The 27962-nt window shown below is 38.4% G+C and overlaps 1 protein-coding gene across 1 annotated transcript in view; it reads right to left on the bottom strand.

The window, feature by feature from the left end:
• The window catches only part of tmem163a (transmembrane protein 163a), a 75093-nt gene that overhangs the window by 7258 nt on the left and 39873 nt on the right, over positions 1 to 27962 (bottom strand). Inside the window, exons 3-6 of the mRNA XM_066686871.1 lie at positions 10383 to 10426; positions 9030 to 9121; positions 7136 to 7232; positions 1614 to 1725 (exon numbers count right to left, since the gene is read on the bottom strand). Coding sequence (XP_066542968.1) covers positions 1614 to 1725; positions 7136 to 7232; positions 9030 to 9121; positions 10383 to 10426 — 345 coding nt within the window. The remainder of the gene's footprint in view (positions 1 to 1613; positions 1726 to 7135; positions 7233 to 9029; positions 9122 to 10382; positions 10427 to 27962) is intronic.

Here is a 27962-nt window from a genome sequence, read left to right as displayed (position 1 = left end):
AAGTAACCCAGAAATCTTCCAGTGTTCATATGTATGAACACAAATGTCTGCAACATTTGTACCAGACATTACCCATATTTTTATCGTGCAAGCTCCCTAGTATGCAGTCCAGGTAACACCAGCAAATAGAGATGGAAATATTGCAGAGAATCATGTCATGCTCAAGCCTAAAGCATGTGGAACATTTACTTCTGTCTGGCTGTACACTACATGTGTGAAAGGACAATTCTGGAAAATGGCTGGATCTAATTCTCTGGACATTTTCCGAAATTCATATGTGAACATGGATTAAGTGATGCTTGAAATAAATAACACATGCTTAAAAAAGAACACAAATAAATATGGCATTCATCTACAAATTTCCTTTATATTGGCCATATTTTATAGTGATTTAACCACAGATTTTTGCATCAAACTGTACAGCATTCTTTTCTCGCTTTGATGTCCCCTAGGTCTGTGAAACATCTAAAATAATGATAAACACATTAACAAATAGCAATAACTCATTATGTATAAGGATGTACAAATAAGTTTTAAAATGTTTTTGTTTAATGTATAATTTTAATTCAAAATTCATACATTCTCCCACTCTTGTAATTTTATGGTAAGCTTTGTGTAGTATTAATGAAAATTGTTATTTAAGTATTTTAAAAAGCTAAGACCAGGTATATATATATATATATCGCTAATCATCTTTAAACTGTCTAAACCAAAGCTCACACTTAATTTTGAATCCAATATTATGCCCAAGAACAGATCCAATCGAGGCACATGCTTTTGCTGCACTTTCTCCTTGATGGAACTCATAACAAATGACTAATAAATTTTATAATTCAGTGTTGAAAAAATTGTCATTTTAATTTCAATCATTCATTCATTCATTCATTATCTGTAACCGCTTATCCAGTTCAGGGTCGCGGTGGGTACAGAGCCTACCTGGAATCAGTGGGTGCAAGAGGGGAATAATGGAGGGGACACCAGTCCTTCACAGGGCAACACACACATTCACTCACACCTACAGACACTTTTGAGTCACCAATCCACCTACCAACGTGTGTTTTTGGACTGTTGGAGGAAACCGGAGCATCCGGAGGAAACCCACAAGGACACAGGGAGGACACACCAACTCCTCACAGACAGCCACCTGAAGCAGGAATCAAACCCACAACCTCCCTGGAGCTGTGTGACTGCGACACTACCTGTTGCACCACCATACCACCTCGTCGTTTTAATTTATTTCAGGTTATTTTTATTGATTTATATTTTACAGAACATTTTTTGATGGATACACAACCATTACCATAAAATGACGAAAGAATTTTGGAGTTTTTTATTATAATTATATGTCACACAAAAACCCTTTAAAACTTATATACACCTAATGTGTATGTATATTGCACATGTAAGTAAAGAGACTGGAGCAGATTAGAGTGTGGTTTTTGGTGTATTTCTATCTAGGGGCTATGATGCAGACTGGTCTGGTTTTACTGATCACTCAAGAACACAGATAGGGCTGATGCATACTGCTCATAATTCAGCTGATTCAGTGCTTAGTACCATCATTAAGATGCAACACCTGAGTGGTGTGTGTGTGTGTGTGTGTGTACACCTACCATCAGTAATCAGGGCTCTGCTCGTCAACACTCTTCCCAACATGAACTTAGCAACAGCCAGGATGATACACGTGAGACCGCTCACAATAGACACGCTGAAGAGGAAGTCGTCCTAAATCGAACACGACAAATTTAAAGTAAGTGAAATTACATAGTGCCGTATAAATCTATAAGACATGAAAAAAAAAAACATAAAATAAGCTATATCATCACTGTCCAATGAAAAATTCCAAAATAACAATTTTACAGGAGAAGGGAAAATAACTTAAATTTCAATTGATGTCAATGTAAAAAGATTTAATTTGAGGTAATTTGTTTCATTACTATTAGTCCATTCATCAAGAAATCTGTACATAGTGTGAGCTGCTGTGTTCAAATCATGTATTAAACAAAAAGTAGACAAAAATGGAAATACATGATTTTGATTGGACCACGACTATATTCATTGTGTAGTTTATTAAGAAAATAATTAATGATGCTTACATATAATTACATATATATATATATATATATATATATATATATATTGGGTCCATAGCACAATTATATTGGAAATAAGGGTGTGGTTTAGTAGCTGCAGTGCTGAGACAGAGAACCAATGGTCTGGTTATGCCCTGAAGGCTAAAATAACTATTTTTCTCACAAGGTCAGAGGGTCAGGGACACTGGAACACCCCATATTGTCAGTTTGTTTGAATTTTTATGTTGCCTGGTTAACTTTCTGTAATATCAAAATCATGCTAAACACACTCTGTAAAACTATTTAAGAGTAAAATCTTATAGGGATTTATTTATTATTGAATTATACTTGGGACAGTTTGACAATATTTGCATAATGTCTGCATAATCTAGTTTTTGGCTTTGTATTTGTAAACTATGCTCTATCCCAAACTATAAACATTGCATTGTGTTTTATGTAGTGTAGAGGATGATGTTTGAGATTTTGCCCTAGTGGTGTGGTCGTGCAATTGCAGAATGACAGACACCAACGCATATGTATACACGCTAGTATAAACGCTCAGAACAGCACAAGGTTCTTGCATAGCCTATGGCGTAGGCTCTGCGTCCAGGCAATGCAGAAGTATAAATTGATCTAAATGTGACTGCAGGGAGCCATTTCAGTCACAACCTTTATATCTGCTAGCTAGCACAAAAGCTAATTTAGCTACTACATGCTAGCCAGCAATTTTAAGTTTGACTTTTTCCTTTTAAATTACATACCACATGTAGCTTCATTCAGTTCATCAGGCTGAATACAAATAAAGTGCATTGTATAAATGTGTATTCAAGTATTGCGGTAAGTTTGAGACAGAGCCATACTGCTAACAAGCAAACTGAACAAAACAAGTGTACAAATATTTGGGCTTGGTGTATTGCGGGACTGCCCTTAACAAACTTTACACAAGCATCCTGGACGGTGGAGAATTCTCAGCCCACGTCAGACGCCATACACCAAGCAAACACACACACACACACAAATAATTATAAGAAACAGACCCCTTAGGCTTGTCCAGGGTCCAGCATATGCTAAAGTATAAGCTGCATACAAATATTTGATATAATAATCTTTTTCTAATTGAATTTAGCATTTTTCTTCCAAAGCCATATATTTATAAACCTATGACATCTTTGTATTCACACAGTTCTCTATCCATAGTCTCTCCAAAATCTAAAATACAAAACAGAAAACATAAAAGAATCCTAACAACAAAAAGTAGGGGCTTTGTGTGTCCTCTATCCTCTAAATAAAAATAGTCCTTTTTTTCCCAGTAGAACCCTCTCCAGTTTGCCATTCCTTTCGTCTTCTCCCTGGGCTTGAACCAGCATGTCTGCCTCCCTCCTACACAACAGCTGAGAAACCAATTCCTCTCCTCCTACATTTTTAATCAAGCCAAGCCCGAGCTGGGTACTTCCCAAGCCCAGGTCTTGCCTTGCAACCTTTATGACTCTGGGTAGTGGCACTGAGAGCTAATTTTGTTAACTTTGACACCACAAATATGGTTGTTTCCACAGTCACAAGCTTCAAATGATTAAGCCTGCAAATTTCATCAGTAATCTTAGATATGGGATCAATAGGTACGACTTAAAAAAAAAATTGTCAACAAAGAGCAACACATCCACCTAAATGCATGTCAGTCAATATTTTGTCTTCAATGATTTTTCCACTGGAATTACAAGGCACATGAATTGAACAAATATCAGCTTGATCCTGTGTAGCTCACTTCAGTGAGACAGCCAGGTTTAAAAGTGGTTATAACCTTAGAGCTAACTATCTCTAGGCCTTGAAATAGAAGTAGAGAAAAAAATCTTCTGGTCCAAGTCTATGTCCAGAAAATTTGACATGAGACAGGTCATAAGATGGATGTTGAAATAGTCTGTGAATACAGCTCTAAGTTTGAATTCAATCTTGACCCCAGCACTTTTTAAAGCAAAGTTACAACCATGGTCAGATGTAGCAGCAACTTTCAGGCTTCACCATGATGGTTTCTCACTATGCAATATATATTTGTCTATACTTTCCATATCTATAAGGTGTACAAATACGTTTTAAAGTGTTTAAATACTATTTAAAACTGAAGCGCTCTTACAATTATCACTTATTCAATAAAAAAATAACCAAAAAATGAATTATTTAGAATGGCAAGCAAGAACAAAAAACACATGCATTGATTTGTTCTGTTCTTGGGGATAATATTGTATTCTAAAGTATGTGTGACTTTTGGTTTAGACGATTTAAAATGGCGATATTGATTTTAGCGATCATCAATGTAGCAGTGCCCCTATGAAGTTTAAAAAGATGAATTGCGAGCTTTGCTTGATGAAGATTCGTGTCAAACGCAACAAATTCTCGGAATTACTCTGAAGTCTTTTGAAAGTAATGACTGCTGTTGAAAGTAGATTCATAACGACAGTCCCAAACGAGAAACAACACCGGCCTCATGTCACTAAGTTGGTGAAGGAAACTTTACCTACTCTGGGTTGGAAAGTTCTGGAGCACTTGGCATATAGTCCAGACACAGCTGCTTCCAAATGTCATTTGTTCCAATCAATGCAAAGTGCTTTGTCTGATTTTCACTTCAAAACATTTGAAGAAGTGTGAAAATAGGTTGATGACTTCTTCACATCAAAAGAGGACATTTTCTTCACTGCTGGAAGATGGAGTATGGAAGATGGTGATTTTAAATATTGAAAAAAAATAAACACTTAAAATCTATTTGTACACAACTATTATTTAAAGCTTTTGATATAGGGGTTCAGTATCATTCATTATGAAAGTGGACCAATGAACCAAGCCTATGGACTAAACCCATACACTGCCTAGAAATTGTGAGGTATATCAGACTAATCAAATGAGAAAATTGAAGTAGACGTAATTGCAGACATTCAGCTGGACACTCAATTAAACTGAGGAATTTTGAGGGCATCCTAATGGAGATTCCATTTTTTAAATTTCCTTCTTTAAAGCATTGGTCATGAGGAAGTTTATGGCACTTTATGGCTCAGCACTGCAGAAAACTGTACTAAGTAATTTTAAGGGAAGGGTAAGAAACCACCCCACCCCTGTGCCAATTGATTTCGGGACAGTGCTGTAAAAGTGAATTAGACTGCAGCTGTAGAGCCCTAGAGCAAAAACACCAGATCTTACATAGTGCTATTTTAATATGTCGAAATTTACTTTACTGGGGTCCTGCACATAATCAGTTCTACACAAACAAATAAAAACTGAAGAAATATGGTTCACCATCCCAGAATTAAAGATGGATTATGGGGATCCATATTAGATTAACGAACAGCTGAAGATGGCACCTGTCTCATCTACATGGAGATCTTATCACTAGCTTTCATGAGAGCAAGGCTGAGGATTCCAGGACCTCATTAGTATTTCATGCACAGAGGAGATGAAGGGAGTGTGTGAAAAATGTGCGAGCCCCAGACGCTGTCCCCAAGTTGGAGAAATGAAAAGGAACGGAACAGCGGAGCTATATTTAGAATTCCTCTGAACGAACAGAATGCAGCAGAATAGTTTCCTGATGTTGTCTTGCGTGGAAAACGACAACAGTTGACGTAAATTAGGACGGCGGCTCCAGACGCCATGGCAACTGTCTCTCCTTTTTCTGCAGCTACTTTTTTTTTTTTTTAACCCTCTCTCTTTCCTCATTCTGTGTACATGTTGTTTTATTTTTTTTTTGTCTCCCTCGTATCACAAACAAAGGGTGAAATTTGTTGCCTGGGGTTCTGCTGCGGTCTCTAATTGGATGTCTTATGCCAAAAAAATAAAAATAAATAAATAAATAAACATTGAAAAAAAAAAAAACCCACTGGGATTCAGTTGCTTAGCCACAGCCAGACTGTGCTTTAAAAATCTGATGTGTGGTTTGGCTGGTGGCAATTACAGAGCAGTGCAAACTACTGGTAACCAAGGGTTACCAAGGAGAACTGCACCCTGGAAGATGAATGAGTATGTAACTGTACCTCGTTTATTTTATAAACATATGGCCAAACGTTTCTGGACACTTACTTAACGTCCACTCCACTCCTTTGCTGTAGTAACAGATGCTGGGTTAGACGTTGACTTGAATAATTAGTTCTGGATCACAAGCATTCATTTTAGTTTCACTGACCCTCAGCCCCATACTGGGAGCTATTTCATAGCCTCTACCCATGCTTGAGGTCATGGTGACCTTACACTCAAATGAAGGTGCTCTAGGGCATCCCATTGTATTTGTTAACACTTTCCTATGGTGATTAATTATATAAACAGTGTGTGTGTGTGTGTGTGTGTGTAACTGAGTCAGCAAATGGGTGACTACAATAGCTATCCTTATGCTAAATCATTGGGGAAGCAGTAGGGCCAACCAGAGAGTGAGGCCAGTTGTTTACTCTTAAGTAACTGTGGGTTTTCTCCCTGATACTTAGTAATCTCCAAATCTAACCATCACCAATCAATCATCAGTCAATTTTCCACCAGCATGGAACCAGTTTTGTTACCGTTTGCGAATGTAATTTGGAAGCGTTCAGCACATTTCCACCAGCATGTACACGAGCTGGTACCCGAACTAGTAGGTTCTGCAATGTGAATCATGTTGACGTCAGTGGGTGAGTCAAGCCTAAAAAGCTCCAGAAAGAGCACAGAGCTTCAAATAAAGTGTCCAGCACACTGGAGCTGGACAGGGTCATTTGCTGCTTGTTATAATTTCCTCAATCGTGTGCTGGGTAAAAGACCCTTCATCAAATTTCTGATTTGAAAAGACAACTTGGAAATAAAAGGAGGTAAAAACAGGAAAATGCTCTGTGCTTTCTGTGGCTATGGTCAGCACGATATGAGAAAGACTGGCTATGTTTCTCTGCTGTTCTCACTATTCACAACCTCAGTAATATAGCTTAGAACTTTGCCTCATTTCCACATTTGTATCATATATCACTATAATCTGAACAAAGAGAACTGGTTCAAAAACTAGAGGGGCAAGATCTGGGACTCAGTGACAAAGCATAACTATGTAGGAATGACACAGCGAAACTCACCACTTCAGGCAGGAGCTTGGTGGCCAGGTCATGGATGGCTTTCCCCAAGATACACATGGAGGACAAGAGAAATACCACACCCAGTATCACACAGGCTCTGGGGAGGGGAGAAATGAGGGGTTAAATAATCAAAGGTTAACCCTTATTATGCAAAACAATCACTGTAGCATTTACAGGAACTGCAGAGTTGTAGTCACTGATGCACTTAGATATGTTTCCTACCCTTCTCCAAGAATTACATAGTACAGTTTCTGCAGTGCTGAGACAGGGGTAGCAACAACAGTGACTCTAATCTCCCTATTACAGGTCAGCGAAGCATTGCAATGATTTTGAATTTGTAATTTTAAAGTAAAGCAACCAAAAGCACTGATTGTGTCACATAGCCACTAAAAACCAATAGTTTAACATTAGGGAATGTGCACAGCATTGCTTTTTCCTCCATTACATCTCCATTAGTCTCTCACTCTGACACATCCACAAGAGGAATGAGAGTATCTCCAGGCTTGCGCAATCCTCTACAGGCCAAAAGATGGATGAGGAACTGAAGCGGGGGGCTTTATCCAGGCTCTGATACTGAACAGCAGCAGAGTTCCAGGGCAAACAAGGGGAAAACAAGATGGATGCAATAAACGATAAACCTTCATGATGAAGCGCTCCAACAAATCTTTATTAACAGGTCGAAATCTGACAGATGTGAAAGTCTGAGTGGATGAATATGGCCCAGTAGACTGAAACAGATTGTCAGATCTTTGTTAGAGCCTAAGACCCCACTACCTTCTAGCAAAATACAACAGAATATATTTTATTCACTTGTTTCTTTCAGATCCACAGTCAGATTAAGGTTGTGTTGACTTCTCACAGCTAAAGTTTGGAAAGAACACTTGAGTGGAGAAAGAGTGGAGCTGGTTTCTCAACAGTGAGAAACCAACGAGTTGAGAACTGTTTCTCAACAGTGATAAATTCCACCCTATTTCCAAAGGTGAACACAGTTCTCAGGTCTTAATGAAACTTATATGACATGCTTTAGCCAAAATACCACAAAGATGAAACTCAACAGCGGCGTTCTCCCCGTATTAACAAACCTATTCAAAATGGCCTGTTTCAGCGCCTGTTCCTTTACATGAAACTGAGCCACAAGCAGCTCCAAACAGCCCAGAACGAGCAGTAACAACATACAATGCACAGAATCTCTTGCTTTTTTGCTGTTTTGGCTCAGTTCTCTTATTATTCTTAATTCTGTGATTGGAGATACTCACATGAGGGACTATGTAAATTATGATGATTCTTTTCTTTTGTAATAATGGGAGCAATATAGGAATGGCTAACTTTAAATTCTGCTTTAAATAATGAATACATTAAGTATTGTTTTGCATTAAGGACACTTTTGGTAGTTTATCATATTTTGCATTGTTGTTAGGAGATCCAATTTCTATGCTAAATTTAATCAGTTGTTGGAATTTTTTTGGTCCTGTTTTTCTTTTCACTTTTTTCATAAATGAGTGAATTGTGCTTATTGGGTGTTCTGGTTGGGAAAAAATATATGAATTAATCTATGAATTTTGCAAATATGAATATTAAAGTAATACAAGAAATTATATAAAACATGTTTTGTATTTACAGACATTGTAACATTTTATATTATATATATATATATATATATATATATAATGCACATAGTAGTATGTGCATTATAATACTGCACATAATATTGCTTCAGAAAAATTGGCATAGGATGTGATAAACAATCTTAATGAGCAATCTCAACATGACAAATGTCACATATTAATTAGATTTGAGATGTTAATTTGAAAGTATATATATTTGCAGTGTGTATATACTATATGGAGCACTATTACACACTGTTTTTCGATTTACCTTAAAGCTGTGTACTTACATGTATTCTCTGTGGGCAGAATGAACAGCTGCCGCGTTGCTGTAACGCCACAGCACTATGATGGATGAGAGAACATCCAACGTAGCGTCGAACTGAAAGAAAACAGGCAGCCATTTGTTAAAGCTGTCATTTTTTCTGCTAATACGCAGTACATATATAAATCCTCCTCCAAGGTGTAGGAAATATGCAGAAATGGTACAGAATTATATGGCCCATTTTGTATACTGTCTGTAAATACTATTTAGTAACACAGTAACAACACATGTAACAACACATTTATTTAAAAACCTGGACATTGTAATAATAGGAGACACATTCTTGATGCTACATAGAAGCCATTTTAAAAAGGTGCTAGTCAAGGACCATATACAACACAATCTACATTAAACTGACAAACTATTCCTTCATACAACAAACCATTTCACCTTGTAAATGGTTCTAAATAGAACCCATTATTCTAAATAGGAATATTGCCTTTACTAAAGAACCCTTGAAGATGCCTCTATGTTAAGATTATACTGCAGTTGTGTTTAAGAAAGTTACAATCTCCTTTTCAGATGATTTTAAACTCATGATGTTGGTAATTTCACACATCTTATTAGAGTGAAAAAAAAGTCTTGTTAGCAAACGTAAGTAATTACCCCCACCCTGTTACACATATGTAATTACACAGCTACAAAAATCAAGACAGACTTGTTTGCACACATGATTATAAATTGCTCATACACTTCTATTTACATAAGCTGTACTTCTGTAACCCACCTCTTACAGTAAATAAATCACCAGAGGTTACACTGTTTTTTATTACTCTTATAAAACTACACAGTTACTATAGGCACAATAATAAAATTAAAACAATTATATTTTTTCATATGAGTGTCATTATACACTACAATATTTTGAACACACTTCTTACTTTGAGAGCATAATCTACGGCTCTTTTGCATCCAACAGACATCTGAACAGGAGTCCATAGATAATGTCATTTAATATTTTAATACTAACTTTTATTGAATACTACAAAGAGTTCGACAAGCTTGTGGTCTGCTGTTAAATAAACCGGACCCCCGATGTCCTTTCAAATCCTAACATATTTAACATCGCCTGCCTTGATGGCCAAGTTTAATTTCATTAAAGCTCTTTATTAAAACCTCTACCAATTCTGAAAAACCTTGCCTAAGGCTGTTAAGGAATTAATGACTCTTTCAAGAATGAAGAGTTAAATCTCCCATTACACAGATGTAAAGATACTGCTGTAATTGGGGGGTCCAAGTGACTACAGCATCTACATAATGGATTATCACACATTGTTTGGAAGACATCTTAATGAACATGAATGAAGATTATACTTACAGCAAATCCGAAGGCTGATGCACTGTGCCTCATGAAGGATACAGCTGAAGAAGAAAGAAAAATAAGGAGAAAATGAATGCATGATAATATAACCTCTTGGTAGTTATTACACATTAAATAAACATGAGTGCTGACGTTAGATCGTCTATTCTCATAACCTCCTGTGGGACCCTGGGGTGATAAGGTTTTGTTTTGCTGACATGCAAAAGAGGCTGCTTAATGTTGCAGCAGCCTAAAGTCTGGCCCTCCATTACCCAGCAAGGTGCCAGCCACTGCATACATCTGGTAGCTAACATAACAGGATTGGGAAGCTAGTGGTCTCCTCCAAGTGTGTTGAGCTGTTCAGTAACATTTACATTGGTGGCAATTAGAAAACAATGATGCTTCCCATGTCTTGGTGGAAGCATGTGCTAGTTTTAAGGTTCACTGTCCCAGCTTGGTAGAAGTTGGTAATTGTGGTGGTTGGGTGATGTGTGTGTGTGTGTGTAATAAAATTTAATTTGAGTGCATGGTTGTTGGAATGAAAGTAATTTTATGAGTTGGCCTACAGTATGACGCCGTTTTTAATAAATAAATGTATTGCACTGTATCGTCACTGTCCAGACAGTGTATCTCCGGACTAGTGGTTTTACAGAAGAAGGAAAACTGTAACTTGCAATGGAAGTCAGTGTAAAATTATTTAATTTCATAAAATTCTAGAGCATTTCTATCATTCCATTCGTACAATGTGAAGGACAGCTGCTGTGTTCAAATGATGCAGTAATTGATCCTTTTATTTTATATCTTTTTAATTAGTTTTTTTAATTAAAAATATATGTGCCTCACTGACTCCATCCCCAGCCCATTACATTATACACTGTTGGGCCAAAATAATGTCAGTAATTGCATTTGAATAAGCAAACACCTAAGAACCTGTGATTGGCTAGCAAGAGTGTTAAAATAAACCCTAACTGATGCAATGAGTAGGTTTCCCATTTCTTAAACAGCCATGTTGGACAACATGGCCCATGGCTGTGGAAAATATGATGCTGTGTTTCAGAACTGTGTTTCTGATTATTGCCCTGAATTAAGAAATAAAGAAAAGAAAAAAAAAACACACAAGTGTTGGAGTCAAATCATAAAGAGTATGGGCATTAGAAGACATGGCTCTACTTTGTACAGCAATACTGTAGAAAAAAAATGTAGGAATGCTCATTGTAACCATTTTTGGCTCATTACAAGTACAGTGGTCCTCAAACTGTGGTATGCAAAGCATGTTGAGGTGGTAGGACAGATGACATCTGAAAAAATACTACATTCATATAATTTATTAAATAATTGGCAATCTAAAGTGTTCACGTGTAGATTACACAATCCCACAATGCATTGCATTAAAAAAATAAACAACAAAATGTGGGCAGATATCAAATTAAGTATCCAAAATAGTGCAAATCAACAATAAAGAATACTGCCACCCAAGTTTCCAAAACCCACGAAACATCTTAAATGCTCGCTTGTCGATAGAAAAAACTGGTAAGCCATACAAAATGGGTGAAGAGCTTTGTTTACCACTGCCAAAGAGATGACAAATCCAAGTACCTCTAACAAAATGGATGCTGAGCTGCGTGTGTGTTTTTCTGTAATATGACCTATAGGTTGAACTTGGAGGTTTTGGTTTGGATTTAGGTTTTTTTTTAGATTTAGGGTTTGGAGACTTGGCCGATTGGTGACCACTTCTAGCCCTGCCTTGGCCCTACATATTTTACAGATTGATAGGTCTTGTGATAAAATCCATGTCAAAAGTAAATAAATACCTTATTACTAATCAGAATGACAAAATACATTTACTTAAATCAATAATTAAATACCGTCAAATGTCCACTGCCTCTGTTTCCAGTTCTGAACTAATGCGTGAGCCACAGTTTTTCTGTTGAACTTATTAGAGATGCGTCTCACAGACCTGTCTGGATTGCAGCTGTCTGAGCAGGGGAAAGCTTTTGTGCTTTAGCAGCCATGGGCCTGCATGCCAGTAGCTTTGTTTGCCCCCCCACCCCCTCCCCAGCCCCTCCCCAACCCCAGTAATATTGAAGAAGCTGGCTGTTCATTTGATCTCTGAGCTTTAAAGACACAGCCGGACCACCATGAGTCATAGCAACATGGGTGGGGTCCCACAGCAGCTCCGTTAATGCAGAATTCTCATCCTGTTTTACATACAAATGCATTGTTTAGGATTTCACTCCTATTGCTTTTCCACATGTTCCAGATTGGAGATCAGTAGCTGGCCTCAGAAACGCTCTCATCAATGTTTCAGCATCCAGTACAAAGCCTTTCTAGAAGTGTTTAAGCAGCTATTGAAGGAAAGAGGAACTGACTAGTTAGTAATACCCTGCATTTCAAAAGAAATCGAATGGATCAGACACAGCAGTGCTACTGGAGTTATGTCTAACAGAGCAGGGAGGAAGTGGGCAAAGTGTTTAAAAATTCGAGCAGCACTGCTGTATCTGATCCACTCGTACCAGAGCAGCACACAATAACATGTCAATAACAGTGTCACTGTTGCTCTGAGAGGGCCAGTGGGGTCTTGACCACTGAAGAACAGGATGAAAGGGGATTAAAAATATGCTACAAACAAAACACAGAGGTGGTGTTGATGATGTAACTGAGCGGTGTATAAGACCTAGATGCCAAAAAGTTTGCACACGATTTCAAAATGATTGTGTAGGACTTAGGCATGGTCAAAATTATGTGGCTGGTATAATGAGCAGCCATTTTGTTTAATAAGAATTTCTTTGAGACAGCTGCATATGCTAATGATCTTCTAGTCCTCCTGCAGTACGCTATAGGCAGCGCCTTGGAGATCCTCAATTAGAGAGTACTGAAGAGTGGGTGCTTAAAGTAGGTCATGTTAAGCCCATAAGTGTCTACCTTCCAGGGTTAGAAGCTCTGCAAATGAAGAGTGTGTCCAAGATTTTTTAAGGGTTCCAACTCTGGAGCTAATAAGTTTTTAATGAGGAAGAGTGTCTACATTATTTTGGGTCAGCCAGTGGCATCATTTCACCTGTTTTAGGGGGGCTACAGTTAGATATAATATTTCTTAAGCCCTCTACCAACCCCTCTCCCCAACACCCAGGGCAGGGGATGCTCCTTCTGACCCATTTCTCTCAGAAAACAGGTGAGCTTGTAGCGCCCCACCCATAAATATGCTTTATTAAAAGCAACTGTGACTACTGTGGGAAACTGCTGTTCTCTCTGGTTTGTTTACATTCAGAAGCTCTGTGTCATTTAATGTGAAATGGTGTGTTTTAAGTTTTCATTCACAGTTTGTATTACCACAGAATCTCATTTGTAACTCATTTGTAGCACTTTCTGTCTGTGTTTACTTTTGTGCATTTAGCGCGCTCCTGAACTTAAATCTGAAATAGCAATTACCCACATATGGAACAGGAATATAGCAATATCCTAATCTCTTTTCATGATTTTTAATGCTTGGAGGACTGAGACCCCTTTTTTTTTTTTTTTAGCAATTTGTTTCCAGTTTGCAGACAGAGTGTAGCGCTAGCAAGTGGTGGGGAAGCATCTTCTGAATTTTATATAAATGTGTTTTTTTTTTAATTAAAATAGTGAATCTCACATTTAATGAAAGCTAACTCACTAACACTATATTTGTGGTCATCTATGTAAAGCACAAGCTGAAATTACAGGAATTTTGTTCAGTGCAGCAGTCAAATTTTGGCATTACAGTGTTTCAGCTTCATAAACCAACATAGTTAGCCTCAGCCCAGTGACTAACTCTTTATGTAAAATGCTTAATGTTATTTCCAAAATCTTAGTTCCAAAAGAAGCCACAGTCACTGAAGAAGAAAGAGCAGGCACCTCCTCCCTTTCTGATACAGTGGAACAAGATGAGACAAGGGAGCTCATCAAAGCAGGTGGTTAATAGATGTTTCAGCTCCCAAGAAACATATTAAACAACTATATTAAATATATTTAAATAAAACATGTCATCATAATTTTGATGAGTGTAATATCAGTATTAATAGGTAATATTAATATTTCTAATTACCTCACCCCCCTTCGTAGTACCATCAGCCTCCACTCTTCTGGGAAAGCTTTGCACTGCATATTAGCACATTGCTGTGAGGATTAGATTGCATTAAGCCCCATAAACCTAAGGGTACTGATGTTGATGTTAATTCTGGCACTCCAACTCATCCCAAAGGTATTGTCATTGAGCTCAGTCCCTCTATAGATCCACTGTTCCAGTCCTACAGCCCAGTGCTGAGGCTTTATGCTCCTCTGACATCACTCTGCATTGATCAAACTCAGGAAGGGCCTTGTGGAGACTCAAAGAAGTGACGTTTTAACCAGGAACATGAGGCAAGAGACTTGAATTCACTTTTCCTGTATCACTAATTTATTGGGCACTGTAAAGACATGATTTTCTGTATTTTTGTTCTTACAAGAGCAAGAAAGGGTTAAGCTCTGAGTTCGTGCTTGTGATTAATCACATGGAAAATTCAGTGGGGGGTGGTTTCTGACACCAGGCAAACATTAGAGCGCAAAGCAGATGAGACCAGCATGTGTGAGAGAGAGAGAGAGAGAGAGAAAGAAAGGGAGGGGGTGAGAGAAAGATAGAGAGAACAATTGAGGAAATGCAAGAGAAAGAAAGAAAAGAGAGCAGGTGAGAGAGTGTGAATGTGTAGGAAAGAGGAAAAGAGGAGAGGGTGGGAGGTGAGGGAGAGAGAGAGAGAGAGAGAGAGAGGGGAAGGAAAGGAGGTGAGATAAATGACACTTGCTTGGAATCCCACATCTCTCATTCGCAGACTGTCACCATTTCAATTTGATTCTCGAGCAGTTTCCCCAGCAGTGGGCATCTAAAAGCATCTTCCTAGCAACGAAAATAGCATTCTTTTCTGTGGGAATGACATTCATGTTAAAAATTTGCTCTACATGAATGACGTGTCAGTGTTGTAATTTTTTAAGTATAGCAAAATCTATTGTAAAATGTACAATAACAATAAAAGCTGTAGTTAGACACACATCCCTCACAAATGTACATGGCATGTATCTGTAATTATAATATTGATGGTATTTGTACGTTATGTACATGTACATCTCATATGACAAAAGGACCAGCCGAAATTATTGACTGTACTCTTTGTACAACCTTTTTCAATAGTCATTTCCATTGGTTAAAAACACGAGGAAGAAAATAGCATTGCACTAAACAGCAGTTCAGAGGAAGTTCGTAGAGTGTTATTTATTTATTTATTTTAACCTACAACCACTACCCCACTTCAGATACATTCGTATACATTGATTAAAACTGCTCCCATCCTCCACTACAACAAACAGACTGACAAACCGACAGTTAAACAACAGGACAAGGAGACAAACAAAGCAGTAAGATATACTACATAGTTGGTAGTAGGTGAAAAAAATAACATTGAACCCTCCTGGCATGTAATGTCAACCAAACAGATGGGGTGGTTCCAATGCTATAGCCAACTGTGTAGGTGTATATTATAGATGTGTATTGGTTACAGACAATGAATGATAGAATATTGTCATAGTTGATACCCACCATGCCATAAATGGTCATGTATGTGACTTAGGTATGAAAGCTATAATGAAATATATTTGTAAATGACCTATTTTTCACAACAAAAACTAGACGAGCTAGATAAAAATAATCATTAGATGTTTTAGACATAATAAAATGATGTGCAAATATATTTAATTGAAAATACTACAAAGACCATGTTTACAAACAAAACAAATTACAAAATATGCTTTGTTAGCTTCATGTTATTATATTTTGAAGATCAGTAGGGGTTTGTTTGGCAAAAGAACATCCCAATGTGTCCCTTCCATGTGCTTTTCAACTCGTGACATACGTCAAAATGTACGATGGAGAAATATGTCTCATACATGCACAAATACTGGGAAAGGTCCTGAGGCCAGGCTGGCATGTAGCCCCACCCCAGTCCAGTCTGACAAGCCCTCAGGGTTCTCTCCTCTCCTACCTCCACCATACACTATGCATACACATGCTCAGTTCCTTACACAGCTAGTACATAAGCCTGTAGTCACTATGCTCAGTGCTAAGTGTTGGCTAGATGGGGCATAACTGGAACTTCATTCTCTGAAATCCAAAACTTTGGGATGAGTTGGGGAGGGGATAGTTGTTATGTAAGCACTGTGCTATGACATGAAATTCACTCACTCTCTCTCTCTTACTCACTCACATTTAACAAAATGCTCCACATTCGATTCTATTGAATGCTTTGCTTTAATAGCACTGCGTATCATTGCTTCATTATAAATGATCATTTAGCTTTTATGTACCTTGTGACATGCACCAAAATGCACTTGCTTATTTACGAAGGAGAAACATGTCTCATGCATGCATGAATACTTGGAAAGGTCTTTTTGTCACCAGTGTATAAAGATGTCCTGAGACCAGGCATGTAGCCCCATGCCTATTCAGTCTGACAAATTGTTAGCGCTCCCTCCTGTCATACCTCATGCAGATGTTCAATCGCTCACACAGCTTGTATGATCTCCATAGAAAAGCATGAAGGAACATGGGACGGTTTGGAGCAGCTGAACATGTATAATAACCCCACTATTGTTTTTGTGGCTGAATAAATTCATATATACCAAAATGTGATAAAGTAAGTGCTGCTCTCTTCCTGAACCTTTATTCGCAACTCATTTCCCCTGAATATAACTGACCTGGCCAATTAATAACTGCTGGTGGTCTCTGGAGTTTTATTACATGCCAAAACTACATTTGCTGACTCTAATTCTGGAAGGCATGATATCCGCCAGTAAAAAAGCATATTAATTACAAATCTGTTCGGCTTTGCAAAGGCATGATGCCATGTGTCTGTGGAGTGTAGGTGGGATTGGACGTGAACGTGTGAAGAAGTGCTTAGATGGTTTATGATGTACTTCAGAGCACAGATAAATAGTACACAATAACTAAATTACAGTTTAAAGCTGATTTAGAATTATAATGAAGCAAGGAGGCAGAGTGTCATTCATGTGAAGCACTAATTAACACCTCTTGTGGGAGCAGTTTTTTAAATGTGAGTAAGGGAGGGAGTGAGTGAGTGAGTAAATTTCAAGCCATAGAACAATCCCTACATAATAGTATTATTCCTATTCTAACTCATCCCAAAGGTCTTGGACTGAGTTCCATCTCCCTAAAGACTGCAGATCCACTGCTCCACAACCCAGTGCTGGGGGGATTTATGACCCTCAAGCCCACACTTAGCATTCGTGTGGTGTTGTTGTTGTTTTTTGGGACTGAACACAGCCCATCACTTCACAAAGATCAGTAGAGTTTTTTTGTTTTTTTCCTTGTTGCACCGTAAAGGCTCTCATTCTTTTGTCACCCATAGATACAAGAAGTGTCTAAATCTCTGCGTAATTTTATGAGCTGCTGTTTGTCGGATAAAAATAATCGTGATCGCTACTGAAACTTGGAGATTTTACAAATGCCTAGTGTCTGCATTTTGCTTTGATTGACAAGTCTCTCTAGCCAAAGGTTCACACGTTCATCTTGCTTATTCTCTTGGAACCACTAACAAGAAGGTAGTAAAACAGCACTCAGTACCAGGTACCAGATTTGTCTAATAGATAAACAATAACAGCAGAGAAGAGCAGAGTATAAAATGCAGTGGAAAATCACCAACAGTAGTGTCTACATCCCGCTGGACATATAGTATGTGTGCAATGCATTTCTGAGGCATTAGGCTACAATGGCAGGAGCATGTTAATACAGCACAGAAATGGTGGACGTTTTTTTTTTTTTTTGCCAGTGCTGCCAGGGAACATCATTTTCTTCTGAAGTTATTGAAATTAATATCGTAACTGAATGCAAATGAACTTGGTTTAGGTGTGTAATTTTGTTATGAATGCCCTTAATTTTTTTATTTTATTTATTTATTTATATATTTATTCACAATTTTTTAATCTCCTTAATTCGACTCAGGATACTCATCTAAAGATTAATATGTCTTAAATGTAATATACTTCCACTATGTTTCAGTATGAAAATATTCAAATTATGTGGTATTGATTGGGGTCCTTTCAGGAAAAGGGGTGTTAAGATTGTGTATGTGTGTGCATTAGTGTGTGTGTGGGTGTAAGGTGCAAAGAATTCCATCTCTCAGTGTTAAGGCTGAGGGCTGATAATGACCATGGCTCTCTTTTCTCATTACTCTAAGCCCTGCTCTCTGCAGAGGCCTGAGATGAGAAGAGTTGTCATTCTATTATAAGCCGGGGTGTGATGTGAATTTCAATTGAAGCCTTAGATTGCACTGGAAGATATGTAGGGGGTCTTTTGTTTTTGAGTACACTACTTTTTTCTAGTGTGCTATCAAACAATATATCAATCACATCGACATTCAGTCAGTCAGTGTAACTGTATGTAGGAGTAAACAGCATAAAGTAATAATTCTACACCCTATACCTTTGGGATGAGTTGTGACCATAATGACCCCACTAATGCTCTCCTGACTGAATGCAATCAAACTCTCACTGCATTATTCCATTGTTTCTTCCTTCCCAGAAGAATAGAAGCAGTTACTTCATCAGGACAAAATCTCATTGTTGAGAGCAGGTGTCATATACACCATTTGGCCATATAAAGTTGATGAGTTTCAAGTCCTGAAGTCTTAGCCATCCCATATTAACCCACAGATAGCTATGATAATGATGCTGATTTCATGGTCATGAGGTGATACATTTCCCGTTGAAGCTAATAGTCCTTTCTGTAAAGGGCATGAGGCTGCCATCCATTTAGTGGTTGAGAAAATCCATTTAAAAACAACTGGATCATCAGTCTCAGTCACCCGCTGTGCTGAGAGCACTCAGGTCTCTGTGTAATCCATTCATAAGGTCTACGTGGGCCAAGGCAGTAAGTGAATCGTCAAAAGGGTTAATCTAGAGTAATCTGTCATACAGACGGATATGCTGCACATATTCCATCTCTACAGCAATAATCCTCGGATTCTTCTTCAAATGCTGGTTTACTAGAACCCAGTTTAAGGCCAGAACCACAAATGACACCCACGGTACAACTCAAGATCTTTAGTTATAGCAATGGTTAAAACACTCAGAGCAAGTATTTGAAACATTTGTAATGAAATCACTATATGGTAAAATGGTATTTTAAAAATCATGGGGAAAATTAACAAAAAAAATTGAGGTTTTATATTAGAGGTTATTTTGGCACAGTGAATTTATATGGGTGTTAAATTTAACACAATACATTTCTCATTATTTGTCATAGTTTATCACACATACAGAGATACTCTGCTGAAGCTAATATGGACCTTCCCTAGGGGGAGCCAGCCATCCAGAGTATTTGTAAACACTTGAAGATTTTTAATAAATGTTTCCCCCAAAACAAAATGTGTCAGAAAAAAACACAAAATAATAAAATATAAAATCAACTTGTTTATACATGTACAGTTTTTTAAAAGTAGAATATGTGGTAATTATATGTTGTGCTGTTTAATAAGATTAACTGCAGCATCAAAGCTGAAGTATTTTCTGTTCATTTAATTTTATTTTTAAGAATATAGAATTTAAAAAATACATCCATTTACACTGCGCAGAGCTCACTACAGATAGTAACAGTTGTAGTAATTCAGTCTCTCTCTTTCTCTAAATATAATTGAAGTGTAACTGTATGTAGGAGTAAACAGCTAAAGCTTGTGTGCATCAGTATTTCAGTATGTTTCGGTGATTTCCACTTATGAACTGCTAATTTGAATGTGTGTGTTTTGTCTGTCCCTCAACTATACATGAGTCTTTTCATTTTAAAATCAGGCTGAACTTTTAAAACTTTCATTAGAACTTCAGTGGAGATTTCACTGTTATTTAATGAAACTATGTAAATGTCTGATCATTGTGAATTGATTCACAATCGCTATGAAATCTAAATATTTTCAACACCTTTTAATGATTGTATTGAATTTAATTGAAATATAAACAAAATAACAACTCTAGCCACCTAAGACTCATTCTTTTGCCACATCTGTGTTCTGTGCAGGACGTGATGATACTAAGGACCAAGAATAACCTAGAATTAGCCATTACATGATGCTAAGCAACACTTAAAAACTATGGTGCAACAGCTGTACAGAGGAAACGATTTCCATCCCCATCTTCCATCTGCAATTATGAACCTCAGCTACACTGGGTACGAATAATCCTGCCGCATTACCATTTCTCACTGAACTCCAGCCAGGCTTCCCCCCCGACGCAGTACCCCACAAATAGCATCTGCAGCAGAGAGGGGCGTGGAAAAATGGCGAGCCACAGCCCACAGTGCTCTCCCTCTGTTCTGCTGCAATATGTTGTCTTTAATAATTCAGGACCAACCCACATTGGGCCATTCCTACTTAAGCTCCTTCCCCCTGCAGGAAAAGAATACATCCCTTCTTTCTAAATCCCATCACCAAGGCCTCTCTGCCATTGACTACTATGTAACCCTTCAAGGGGCCACCTAAGACTATTCCAATTTAATTATATGTAACGGCAAGATAGCTAAATATATGCACAATACATTTTTTACCCCCTGATTAAACACAACTTTGTATTTGGTGCAAATCATACCTGCTCTGTGGTGGTCCTGACCATTGAAGAATGGGGTGAAAGGGGGCAAACAATGTATATAGTGCAATAGATGGACTCAAATGGACAGTGAGTATAGAAACAAGGAGGTGGCCATAATCCATCCATCCATTATCTGTAACCGCTTATCCAATTTAGGGTCGCGGGGGGTCCAGAGCCTACCTGGAATCATCGGGCGCAAGGCGGGAATACACCCTGGAGGGAACGCCAGTCCTTCACAGGGCGGAGGCCATAATGTTTTGGTTAATCAGTGTACATAGTCATGCTCATTTTTGTTATTCAATATAAGTATATCAAATGTTTATACCATTTAATGTCTAATCATCTATGCTCACCAATGCACTTGTGGCTGGATGTCATCAAATCCACACAACAATGTTCCAAATTAGAGTAAAGACATCTTACATCTTAAAGCCCCATCTTACTGAGGCTGTTGCTGCAGCAAAAGGAGGACCGACTGCTGAAATGCAGGATAAGTCAGTGTCAACAATCTTTGAACATAACATATGTTATACCTCAGGACTTCTATATGATTAATAATGTCCTGAACTACTACCTGTCCTGGCCAAACTTGGAGGCCACTCACATCTTACCGCAATGAAATGAAACCCAAGTGACTGCACTACTAATTGAAACCCAGGGGAAGGTATCATCTCATCAGCTTTGAATCTTAGCAGATTTTGGCTGAGGAGCAAGCAAAAAAGGCATCATCATCTTCACTCAGCTACGGCATATGTGTGAAGTAAGCAGAAAATTATACCGCTAGGCTTGCGAATGTACTATTTGCACTACTGAGAGTTTTTTTGTTGGCACAATCAGCACAGCCTGACTGATCTGATTCCCCAAACTCTCTAAGGAAGGCCATTGTAGGAAAGCAAGAAAAATTTCTCTGGAACTGAAGGGACAAACATACAGAAAAGGCAGCAAACATTTTCATCTGTGACCCACTTTCCCAAGAAATAACATGCTACTTTTATCAGTGTCCCAATTAGTGGAATGCATAAATACATTAATTAATGAAAGGATGCATTAAGTAAACAGGCAAACCCCAAGATGCCAGGTTTTCACTTAAGTTTCACTATATCTAGATGATACTTGGCAGTGAGTAAAGTCTTAAGCTCGATAAGCTGCTTTCAGTGCATTAGACATTACAGTAAAGTGAGATAATAAGTAGATTAGCATGGAGTTAATGGTCTCTAAATAAGAAACAGAATTCCGTGAATTAAGTTACAGTGACCTGAGTGGTCAGTGGAGCTAATAGTATGCTCTGTGAGTGTAGAACAAGGAGGTTATAATGTTATGAATAAATGCTGTACATACTCGTACATGCTAAATGTCCTGTGTAAGCAGTATACAAAAGGAATAGGAATTGATAATTCTGTCTAAATGGCTAGAATTGTCCAGCATTCTTTAATTTCCATGGGATAAGTGATTGTCGTATTCATAATTTGAGTACATAATAAGCTTGGACACCGTGAATTGCCAATGGCAGCTATAATACAGCATTTTCATGAAATACAACATATATATATATATATATATATATATATATATATATATATATATATATATATATATATATATATATATATATGAAACTGAAACACCTGGTTTTAGACCACAATAGTTTATTAGTATGGTGTAAGGCCTCCTTTTGTGGCCAATACAGCGTGATGCTGGTGGAGGTTTCCTGACTCGCTCCTCCAAAACACCCCAAAGTGGATCAATAATATTTAGATCTGGTGACTGTGCAGGCCATGGGAGATGTTCAACTTCACTTTCATGTTCATCTAACCAATCTTTCATCAGTCTTGCTGTGTGTATTGGTGCATTGTCGTCCTGATACACGGCACCGCCTCAAGGATACAATGTTTGAACCTTTGCACATGGTCCTCCAGAATGGTTCGGTAGTCCTTGGCAGTGACGCACCCATCTAGCACAAGTATTGGGCCAAGGGAATGCCTAAACCATCACTGATCAACCCCCATGCTTCACTCTGGGCATGCAATAGTCTGGGTGGTATGCTTCTTTGGGGCTTCTCCACACCGTAACTCACCTGGATGTGGGGAAAACAGTAAAGGTGGACTCATCAGAGAACATGTTTCACATTGTCCACAGCCCAAGATTTGCGCTCCTTGCACCATTGAAACCGATGTTTGGCATTGGCATGAGTGACTAAAGATTTGGCTATAGCAGCCCGGCCGTGTATATTGGCCCTGTGGAGTTCTGGTGGAAACAGGAGAGTTGAGGTGCACATTTAATTCTGCTGTGATTTGGGCAGCCGTGGTTTTATGTTTTTGGGATACAATCCGGGTTAGCACCCGAACATCCCTTTCAGACAGCTTCCTCTTGCGTCCACAGTTAATCCTGTTGGATCTGTTTCGTTCTTCTTGGTGGTATGCTAACATTACCCTGGATACCGTGGCTCTTGATACATCACAGAGACTTGCTGTCTTGGTCACAGATGCGCCAGCAAGACGTGCACCAACAATTTGTCCTCTTTTGAACTCTGATATGTCACCCATAATGCTGTGTGCATTGCAATATTTTGAGCAAAACTGTGCTCTTACCCTGTTAACTGAACCTTCACACTCTGCTTTTACTGGTGCAATGTGCAATTAATGAAGATTGGCCACCAGGCTGGTCCAATTTAGCCATGAAACCTCCCACACTAAAATGACAAGTGTTTCACTTTCATTGTTCAACCCCTGTATATATACCGTGTTTCCCCGATAGTAAGACGCAGTGTGGGTTTTAGGGGGGTCGGCTAATGTAAGACGTACCCAGAAAGTAAGACATAGTAAACTGTACGTTGGAAAAATATAAGCCATAGTACCGGTACCTTTTGCTGCATTAACTGCGGAATGCGGACGGATCTGGAGCCGAATGAGCGGAGGGATGTGGCGGCCGCGGGAGCAGCAGTAATGTTGTCCGTGGTCCAACACGCAGCCATGGTTGTCATGGAATAAATCTGTTTTATCTTCCAGTATAACATATTCAAACTGTTCGTTCTTACCGTTTTTCATTGTTTTACATGTTATACATGGAAATACTGTCATGATACGGTTGTAACAAGACATTCTTGGCAGTTGCTTTTATAAAACTGTTTTATGGTGAATACCATACTGTTCAGGTTGTTAATAAATTTTAATTTTATGGTTAAAACAAAAATCGACATTTTTTACCAATATAAGACATACCCCGAAAGTAAGACATAGTGGGACTTTCGGGGGTAAAAAGAATGTAAGACACTGTCTTACTTTCGGGGAAACACGGTATATATATATATATATATTTATATATATATAAAACACTAGGTCCCACTGTTTGCATAGTATAGGCCCCACAAATTATCAGGAAGCGAGCACTTATATAGTTCAATCACCATAATTTCATGGTACTATTTAGCAATAACACCATAATATTGGAGATGCTATGTCTCTGACCTGGTAGTGATGGATTTTCTTTTGTGTTTACCTCAACACATGACTCAACAAAATGCAACAGCTTCTACACAAATCCATAAAGTAAAAGAGGGGTAATTCTTGGTCTGATCTGATTAGTGCTAAAGCATATTATACAGAGTAACAGTGTGACTCTGGGGATTATTTGCTAATCCGTTAAGAGGGTTGAGGCACTGCACCCCTCACTGCACACACAGAAACACTCACACACACACTCATATACAGCACCCCCTTAGCAAAATAAGTGTTCTTGTGCTTGTTTGTAAAAGAACATTTCATTTTGTAAAACCAATGTATTTCTTTTTTAACTCCCTTGGAATTTTAGACCTCCTATAAAACAGCTACTCATGGCTTTAGTCAAAGTGTGGTGGGTTGTTTAGAAAACGGATAGTACTTACCCCTCTGTGATCAATTCAGAAAGCCAATAGCAGTGAAAAGAAAGCTTCAGGAGAATAAAGAAACAAAGGCTATTTTAACAGCCCTATTAAATAAAGCAATATAAGAAAAATGAGCTGAAATTAACTGAGCTGGTTGTCCATCCAACAGTACCAAATCTATGTTTAAAAGTGAGTGGACATCATCTGGTTAGTGGAGACTCACCTAGTCACTCAGTCATTGCTGCAATCAGTCCACCAACATGTTTTTGGTCAGTGGAAGGTAACCAAAACACCTGGAGTAAACTCCCACAGACACAGGGAGAACACACCAGGTAGGGACTTTGGATAATAAGCGTCTCAGAGCCCCACCTTAATTGGTTTGAGAGAGTTTGATTTAAATGGGTGTATTTTCATACTGATAGCAGAGTCAAAGCAGAAAGCTTTAGATCTTGTTTCTCTGATGGTGGCACTAAAAGCCCCTTGGTCTGCGAAAATACCAACTAGATCCTCATGATCTAGTCCATGTTCTAGCCAAACTAGTCATTTCAGAGAGGTTCTACAGCCCAGACCAGTTTGGCATACCTAATCTGGGTTGATTTATTGAGGTCAGTGCAGCAGCAAGGCTGAGCTCAGCTTCCACCAGACTCTTCCCCAGAGACCACCGACTTCCAGCCAGAGTGGCTGCGCTTGGCTGCTTTCCTGCATCTGCACCTGCCATCTAGTGCAGGTTTCTTTTTGCAAGTTTTCAGATGCAAAAAAAAAAAAACATAGTAGGATAGTTTGACAAAAATGTAACGAAACACTATGTAAAATGCAGTATTTTTGATACTGGGCTCACAGCTGCAGAGTGTGATTCAGTTTTACAGTACTGTCCTGAAATCATAGGGGAGGGCGGGGAATGTGGTTTCCTACCTTCCTCCCAAGCTTACATAATGCAATTTCTGAAGTGCTCAGCCTAGGGTCTCTGTTTGTCCTTTTAGAGGTCAATAATTTTAAAGGTAAAATACCACTTTGTAGTACTTTAATGAAACCAATCTTCCTCATATTCCAAGTGGAGTTGATCAGCCAAGGCATGTTTGACGTCTTAAATTTGCTTCTTGGATAAATGTACATTACAAGTTGTAGGAGCTTTGACTCAGGCACTGGTAGAGATATTGTAGGTTGGCATAGATTTAAGGGTAAAATGGCTGTGAATCTGAATGAAGCATAATTTAATTTGCAGCATATTGCAACCACTCTTGCCAAAACAGAGACAGTGTAATAATATTTTAGTGTAAAGCAGTGAGTTTTCCTAAATTTCTAGCTTTATTGCCAAAACAAGTATTTGAAGCTTTTGTTGAATTTTGCAAGGTTACAATCGTATTCTCTATGCTAGGTACCTGCCATTGCATTTGACTTGCATCTCCCTCTAAGAGCGCCACATATCCTGCCTGAGATCCCTGTTGTTTTCTTATGAAGCTGAGTAGGTATGGTGCATAAGACTACAACAAGACTGATACATGAATCACATTTAACCACTTGCCTCTACCACTTAACCCACACCCCTGGGTAGGGTGTCTCAATTCGTCTTGGGATTAGGCAAAGTGTTAGGGCAACATGGCCCTTCAATCTAAGATTTTTCAGAGGTACACTCCTAGCAGAGTGTTATGTATGCCTTTGAATCACTGGCAAGGTAGTTGAGTAAGTGACTCACGGTATTATTTTTTCTTAATGTAATTCAATACATTTTGCCCCTTTATTTTATAAGAAGCATAAAACATTCCAAGTAGTATGCAGTATGTAAGCAGTTAGCTAGTAAATTTACAGTTCCACCTTCAACGTCGAACAAATTACATTCTAATGCCTTAGGCTACTGCAACAGTTAAGGAGGAGCTGAAAGTTTTGAACAAACAGCTGCAGAGTAAGAAGCTGAACTCAGCTTCATATCAGAGAAGAGTTAGGTGTGGGTTATAAACTATGATTGTTGAACACTTCTGAAGGCATATGATGCCCTAAACTGAACTAAAGTCTCTTCTGATATTACTGCAGACTGGCGGAGTTGCCTACAGAGCACCGATAGTCGCCTGGGAATGAAGCTGTGTTCTATTTTTATTTGTGTTCTGATGACGTATCAGGCTCTTGAAGGGTTGTCCCATTTCATAGGGGAAGATTTTAACGTCGCAACTCAGTTCCAAGTGGAAAGATAAAGACTTGAAAACAACAGGAAAATATAAGAAACTGGATTCACTAGGGGGCATGCAGAAACAGGTTAAAAAAGTGCAATTTTCAAACGGTAAAAAAGCTGTGAAATACAGGCACTTATACCTGCATTTAGATTCTAGAACTACTCACACATTGTGAAATAAAACAGCACAGACAGTTTTTGTGCACTAAAATTAGCTGTTTTGCATTAGCTCTGCTTATGACATCAAATTCAGAGACATTAGGATTGACCCACCCCCTCATCTGAGTCTCACCAATCACAGAACTGGACCTGTTTTTATGTGAGAGTGCAAAACCAAGGCTTAAATGAGCAAAACCAAAACAAGAGAAATTAGCAATAACAGCTAAAAAAAAGAACTTCTGATTCTTGCTCATCAATGCGGTGCGCTCAGGGTCTGGGTGAACAGCGGCTCATTATCGTTTAAAGGAACAGTCGCTGAATTTGGCTATTTGGAGCATGATTGTTTCAACAGGGAGAACGCTGCTGTTGTGTTTGATCCTTGTTGTATATTAGAGAATGCATGTCTCCTAAGTTTTCAGAACTGTGTTCACTGTGGAAAAGTCATAGAATATGTCCCCTTAAAACCAGTTATGATATTGATACCAATGCCAAACAGATATTTCCCCCAAATTGTTCAGAACTACATTCAACTGCAGTGCAGATTTCCTATTTGTCTGTTTCCTTTTCTCAGTGACAGCTTTTTGACCGCTCTTCATCCTTTCAGACCCATAGCCTTGAGTTGTCTGGAGAGTCTTGCTTAGTCTTTTTCTTGAATTTGATGTTTAGACTTTGTCCATTAGCGGCAAGATCTCTGCAAAAGCACTGCTCTCCTTTGGGGCTGAGCATATCTGATATGTCTGACAGAAGCTGGTCCATTCAACTGCCCTGCAGTTCTTCTCCTTGT

The sequence above is a fragment of the Hoplias malabaricus genome, chromosome 12 (assembly GCF_029633855.1).
Source record: "Hoplias malabaricus isolate fHopMal1 chromosome 12, fHopMal1.hap1, whole genome shotgun sequence".
Taxonomy (NCBI): Eukaryota; Metazoa; Chordata; class Actinopteri; order Characiformes; family Erythrinidae; genus Hoplias; species Hoplias malabaricus.
Note: the sequence above shows the minus strand (reverse complement) of the source record. Positions and strands in the feature narration are given on the sequence as shown.